Source organism: Bactrocera tryoni, unplaced genomic scaffold, assembly GCF_016617805.1.
Source record: "Bactrocera tryoni isolate S06 unplaced genomic scaffold, CSIRO_BtryS06_freeze2 scaffold_25, whole genome shotgun sequence".
Taxonomy (NCBI): Eukaryota; Metazoa; Arthropoda; class Insecta; order Diptera; family Tephritidae; genus Bactrocera; species Bactrocera tryoni.
The window spans coordinates 26,095,596-26,102,619 of NW_024395977.1; the positions used below are offsets into that span (position 1 = coordinate 26,095,596).

Genomic DNA, 7,024 nt, shown 5'->3' on the forward strand with positions numbered 1-7,024 from the left:
CGGAGACTTAATTCTGGTACCATGGGGAGCAGGAGCCCTTGGAGTTCGCTCCAACCTGCTCATGCGGTATGGCTCCTTGGGGACTATCGTGGTGGTTGTGGTTTATACCCAAATCGCGGGAAGAGTGTTTTGATCACTCAATGTGGAGTTGCATTGCAACCGGGTGCCGGACCCACAGTACGGCAAAGGTTATAGATGGGCCTCGAACCCTACCAAGGTGGTTAGTGTGTCCATTCCACACTGCCAATTGGTACTGGAAATGCCAGGCATTTTCAGGGCGCTGATCAACGCATTGATTTGATCCGTGTACTTTTGAGTACCGTGGAGTTAGGCTGTCGTCAGCAGGTTCCCACGTTAAACACACCGGACGTTGTCCCTCGACAACACACACCCACACTGCACTTCTATTGCACCAAATCCTCTTCGTTTTAATAAAAACGCCTTCTATGTGCACACTTGCGTTTATATTTCGCAAAAAACTGGCCTTCAAATATTCGCCTGTGATTTTAATCACAACACTAAACAACGCACCGTCAACTGCAATCGTCCACGCAGTTTTTTACATTTGACATGCTAACTTCATATATTTGACGTGTATAAGTGATTTTTCGTGCAGAATTTCAACAACACAATAGTTTTTCAACATTTCCTGATAGTTTCGTGCTCCGAAAAATTTTTTTTAGTCATTATGCCGCGGTACTATCCCAAACAAGAGAAAATTGTTGATTTCGACAACATTTTGGAGGCGATCAAGTCGGTGAAAATACATCACAACAGCGTTCGACAATCTGCGACGGCACACAAAATTCCGAGGACCAACCTGATGCGTTTTATTGCATCATTTGATGGTGCGAGCATCGACGTTACTACTGCCAATGCCGATGTAATGAAGAATTTGCTGGCTGAAAGCACGACGATGGGCACAAAACCAGTGAGTTCTGCTGGTTTCTTTCTTTTTCTCTCATCGAATAATAAATAATTTTTTTTTGTTTATTTCAGATCTTCAACATCGAACAAGAGAAGGCGCTGATAAGCTACATTCTCCAGGCCAGCGACATCAACTATGGAATTAGTTTGATGGAGCTTCGTAAGCTCGCGTATGAATTTGCTCGGAAAGTTGGCGCGTCGTATCGGGATCCATGGAACGACAATCAATAGGCGAGTAAGGATTGGCAGTTGGCGTTCATGAAACGCCACAAAAATTTGTCACTGCGAACACCAAAGCAAGTAAGCCAGAGCCGTGCGAAGCGATTCAACAAAGAGAATGTCATTTTGCCAACCTTTCATCCGTTCTCGGTAAGACGCCGTTTGAACCTCACCGAATATGGAAGATGGATGAAACCGGGTGCCCGACCGTGCCAACCAGACCTGTCAAAACCATCGCGCGCAAAGGACAAAAGCAGGTCGGCTCATCAACATCTGCCGAAAAAGGCACCAATGTGTCTTTGGCTTTGGCCGTCAGCGCTAGTGGCCAGTCTATACCGCCATTCTTCCTCTTTCATCGAGTCAACATGAAAGGGATTTTTATGACTCATGCGAGTCATGGCGCTGTTGGTGTTGAGAACGGTTCTGGTTACATGAACTCTGACGTATTCCCTCAATTCATGCGTCATTTCATCAAGCACACCGGTGCTAATGCCGATTCGCCAACCATGTTGCTGCTGGACAACCACGGTTCGCATTTATCGATCGAGGCGATAGATTTGGCGTTGGATCATGGCATCACGTTGCTGTCTTTTTTGCCGATATGCACGCTCAAAATGCAGCCCCTAGATGTTGCGGTATTTGCACCATTTAAAGGCATGATGACCGCGAAGCATGATGCATGGAAAAAGTCCAACATTGGTGTCACTTCCGATCTGCATCATGTGCCGCTCCTTGTCGATCAGTGCCTCGATGTTATGTTAACGCCGAAAACCATCAAACCCGGCTTCCGAACAACTGGCATCTACCCGTTCAACCCGCAAATTTTCACTGAAGTTGACTTTGTCGCTTCGGAACTGAGCGGCGAAAATTTGTTCGGTGACGAAGGGAAAGACGCCGACAATCAACGTCGAGTTCTTGCCTCTGGAGATGCCATTGTGACTGCTGCGAATGAGGAAGTGTCAACGTCGGAGGCATCGACAAGTGCCCCAGCTTCAACAAGTGGTGCTGCATCATCGTCGTTGTCTCTTGTTTCGGCTCCACAGCTCCGTGATGCATTGAAATCGGTTGGCCCGTTGAAATTGGGCACACCTGCGCCGAAATCAAAACGTGACCGCAAGACAATGGAGTCATCGATTTTGACACGCCTGAGGTTGTCGCAGATCTGCGTGACAAGGCCGAAAAAAAGCGGCAAAAATTGACGAAGGCAGCCGATGAACCAGCAGCCAAGAAGCAAAAAGGCCGTGGCAAATCGAAGACGCCACGGAAGAGAAGCCCGTCTCCGACCGAAACCGACATCGAAGAGGACTTCGATTTTTGCACGATTTGCAAGAAAAAGATGCCGAAGCACGAGAATCGTCAAAACACGGCCCATTGCATCGTTTGTGATCGAGGGGTTCACTTGAAATGTGCCGGACCGAACCCGAACACTTACACCTGCATCCACTGCGAGTCGGAATAATTTTTTTCGCCAATTCCTATTTTTCTTATTATTTATGAATCTCTCTTTCATTTCCATTGATAAACGTTTTTCATCGGTAACAATCATGTTTTAATCGATTTACAGATTTACATTTACTGGCCCGACATTCCCAACATTTCAATCGCAAATCAGGTTTTTTGCGCCAATGGCTATAACTTTTAAATTTTTGTAGAATTTTATCAAACCAATGTTATCAAAAGGAAGGTTACGACTCGCACTACAAATCCATGCTTTGGAATTTTCACAAAAAATAACTTTTATGTGACTTTTTAACCGAAATCAAAACGTGGCCCAACATTCCCCATATGGTTTAGTTATGGTAATAAGGAATGCAAAATTGGCAATAATCGACGAGTAAATATTCTTTCCAATATTTTAGAGAATATTGTCAGCAAATCTATTGGTCTATAAGAGGTTATTTCGTTCTCGGGCTTCTTTGGCTTCGGAATCATTATAATTTCGGCACATTTCCATTTCGTAAGAAAGCGACTTCGCCTAAAACCGCAATTAGAGATTAAAACTAAGAATAGCAGTAATTTCCTTGGTAATTGTTTGATTGTCCATGCATCAATATTATCTGTTCCAGGCGATTTAGAAATTTTCAATTGTGATACTTTTACGTAAGTTATTGGTTTATCAATTTGACATGAACTCTCAACGAAGGTCTGAACATTTTGACGCTGATGGTCAGTATTGAGAGCTAAAAGCTTGAAAGTATTCGCAAGGTGCCATTGATTCTTCCTTAGTCAACCGAATTTCTGCTATTCTGCCAGATTCTTCGAAGTCGTCTTTTACAGTATGGTTTAGATGAATTAAGAGGAGAAACTAACGAAGCGGCTTGACGTATGTTTTGGGTGAAGTTTTCCAGAGCGTCGTCTAAGTCTCTTTTTGTAGTTATTTCCATGTTTAGGTTTACGTGGGACACCAGCCAAGATTACAAAAATTGTATGTTCGCCCTTTTACTTAAAAAACGCTGCTTTCGGGATGTGACAACAACAAGCATATTCATATTGATAATGAGAGTGGATTGATCTGAGCTCATACCTTTATTATTGGAAATTTCTGGATGATGTGGGTTTATGCCGGTATAAATAGCGAAGTCAATTAGATCCGGAATTTTGTTGGGATCTGTTGGTCAGTATGTGGGTCTGTCTGCATATACAACATTTAAGTTTTTTTGAGAAACGCATTTGTACAGTTCGCGGCCTTCGGGATTCGTAAGGCGTGAAGCCCACCTACCAATTCTTCGAGTTTATCAATTCATCAATGGTTTACTGCGGTTGTAGTAGAACTAAGTTGTCCACTTATTACATCAGCATAGCTATCGTTTTATGGTGAAGTATATATAAAATTACCCCTACACAGGGTTGTGCGCTGGGTTTGGGACCCGCCACGTAAAAAACAATCCCAATGAAAGGAAGCAACAAGCCTCGGATGAGAGACCCCCTTTTTGATGGCAACCATGGCAAACGAAATAAAGACTACGATTTAAGGGCATGCACCTGGAACGTCCGGACCCTTAATTGGGAAGGGGCCGCTGCCCAGCTGGTTGATGTCCTCGCGAAAATAAAGGCTGACATCACCGCCGTCCAAGAAATGCGATGGCCGGGACAAGGACAGAGACGAGTAGGTCCTTGTGACATTTACTACAGTGGCCATATAAAGGAGCGCAAGTTTGGTGTGGAATTCGTGGTGGGAGAGAGACTCCGTCGCCGAGTACTATCATTCACTCCGGTGAATGAACGTCTAGCCACTGGCTGGGCTGGGCCGAAGTATGGTTATCTGTAGTACTAGATTCCAGCATAAGAAGATTCATCAAGCTACCTGGCTGTCTCCGGATCGAAAAGCCACCAACCAGATCGAGCATATTGTGATAGACGGAAGACACGTCTCCAGTGTTCTAGACGTGCGTACGCTCCGAGGTCCTAACATCGACTCGGACCACTATCTTGTTGCAGCCCAGATTCGCACCCGCCTCTGTGCAGCAAAAAACGCACGTCAACAAACACAAGGAAGGTTCGACGTCGAAAAGCTGCAATCACAACAGACAGCCGAACGATTTTCTACTCGGCTTGCACTCCTGCTCTCTGAGAGCACTCGACAACAACTCGGTATAAGGGAACTGTGGGACGGCATTTCAAATTCCTTACGTACAGCTGCAACCGAAACCATTGGTTTTCGGAAAGTGCAAAGGAACTGCTGGTACGACGAGGAGTGCCGTGTTGCAGCGGAGAGAAAACAGGCTGCCTACCTCGCAACGTTACGACCACAACACGTGCGGGATGGGATAGACACCGAAAGTTGAAGAGGGAAGCGAGACGCATTTGCAGACAGAAAGAGAAAGAGGCTGAAATGCGTGAGTACATAGAGCTTGATAAGCTGGCCGACAGGGGTAATGCTCGAAAATTCGACGAAAAAATGCGCGCGACTTACAGAAGGTTTGAAGACCGAAGCATACTCTTCTAGAACCCCCAAAGGTGATTTAGTGACCGATGCCCAGAGCATACTGAAATTATGGAGGGAACACTTTTCCAGCCTGCTGAAAGGCAGTGAACGCACAACGCCAGGAAAAGGCGAACCCGATTCCCCAATCGATGACGATGGAGCAGACGTTCACTGGCCCGACCATGAAGAAGTTCGAATAGAAATTACCCGCCTGAAGAGCACCAAAGCGGCGGGGCCGATGGATTGCCGGCCGAGCTATTCAAACACGGAGGCGAAGAACTGATATGGAGCATGCATCAGCTTCTTTGTAAAATATGGTCGGACGAAAGCATGCCCAACGATTGGAATTTAAATGTGCTCTGCCCAATCCATAAAAAAGGAGACCCCACAATCTGCGCCAACTACCGTGGGATAAGCCTCCTCAACATCGCATATAAGGTTCTATCGAGCGTATTGTGTGAAAGATTAAAGCCCACCGTCAACAAACTGATTGGACCTTATCAGTGTGGCTTTAGACCTGGCAAATCAACAACCGACCAGATATTCACCATGCGCCAAATCTTGGAAAAGACCCGTGAAAGGAGAATCGACACACACCACCTCTTCGTCGATTTCAAAGCTGCTTTCGACAGCACGAAAAGGAGCTGCCTTTATGCCGCGATGTCTGAATTTGGTATCCCCGCAAAACGAATACGGCTGTGTAAACTGACGTTGAGCAACACGAAAAGCTCCGTCAGGATCGGGAAGGTCCTCTCCGAGCCGTTCGATACCAAACGAGGTTTCAGACAAGGCGACTCCCTATCGTGCGACTTCTTCAACCTGCTTCTGGAGAAAATAGTTCAAGCTGCAGAACTAAATAGAGAAGGTACCATCTTCTATAAGAGTGTACAGTTGCTGGCGTATGCCGATGATATTGATATCATCGGCCTCAACACCCGCGCCGTTAGTTCTGCTTTCTCCAGGCTGGACAAGGAAGCACAGAAAATGGGTCTGGCAGTGAACGAGGACAAAACGAAATATCTCCTGTCATCAAACAAACAGTCGTCGCACTCCCGACTTGGCTCTTACGTCACTTTTGACAGTCATAACTTGGAAGTTGTAGATAATTTCGTTTATTTAGGAACCAGTATTAACACCACCAGCAATGTCAGCCTGGGAATCCAACGCAGGATTGCTCCTGCTAACAGGTGCTACTTCGGACTGAGTAGGCAATTGAAAAGTAAAGTCCTCTCTCGACGAACAAAAGCCAAACTCTATAAGTCTCTCATAATTCCCGTCCTGCTATATGGTGCAGAGGCTTGGGCGATGACAACAACCGATGAGTCGACGTTACGAGTTTTCGAGAGAAATGTTCTGCGAAAAATTTATGGTCCTTTGCGCATTGGTCACGGCGAATATCGCATTCCATGGAACCATGAGCTGTACGAGATATATGACTACATTGACATAGTTCAGCGAATTAAAAAACAGCGGCAACGCTGGCTAGGTCATGTTGTCCGAATGGACGAAAACACTCCAGCTCTGAAAGTATTCGACGCAGTACCCGCCGGGGGAAGCAGAGGAAGAGGAAGACCTCCACTCCGTTGGAAGGACCAGGTGGAGAAGGACCTGGCTTCGCTTGGAATATCCAATTGGCGCCACGTAGCGAAAAGAAGAAACGACTGGCGCGCTGTGGTTAACTCGGCTATAATCGCGTAAGCAGTGTCAATGCCAATTAAGAAGCAGAGATGCGTGAATGACTAAGGCGAGTGTGTGGGGAAATTTTTGTTTTGGTGGTTGTCGTACGATGTATCGACCATTATCGGATCGAGTACTTGTGGCATTGTAAAAATTCTCACAATACCGATCTTCAGAGGTGGTGATTGATGTGAGACAGAGTTCTTCTATCTCCAAAAATTTTCTTAATTGCGAATTGAGTATTCGTTGGAGATTTCCTCAACTTGGGTTGTCATG

The 7,024-nt window shown here is 45.8% G+C and overlaps 1 protein-coding gene across 1 annotated transcript; it reads left to right on the forward strand.

Moving 5' to 3' along the window:
• The first annotated feature begins 669 nt into the window (after positions 1 to 669).
• LOC120780540 lies at positions 670 to 1,173 on the forward strand. The gene is made up of 2 exons (XM_040112802.1): positions 670 to 931; positions 1,000 to 1,173. The coding sequence occupies exons 1-2, from the start codon at positions 689 to 691 to the stop codon at positions 1,156 to 1,158; spliced, it is 402 nt and encodes a 133-aa protein (XP_039968736.1). The 5' UTR covers positions 670 to 688; the 3' UTR covers positions 1,159 to 1,173.
• Positions 1,174 to 7,024: the final 5,851 nt, after the last annotated feature.

What these genes read in the sequence shown, in the direction of transcription:
- LOC120780540 (XM_040112802.1), top strand. Translation starts at nt 689, where the DNA reads ATGCCGCGGTACTATCCCAAACAAGAGAAAATTGTTGATTTCGACAAC. An exon ending in CGACGATGGGCACAAAACCA is followed by an intron (nt 932 to 999) that starts GTGAGTTCTGCT and finishes TGTTTATTTCAG; the next exon opens with ATCTTCAACATCGAACAAGA.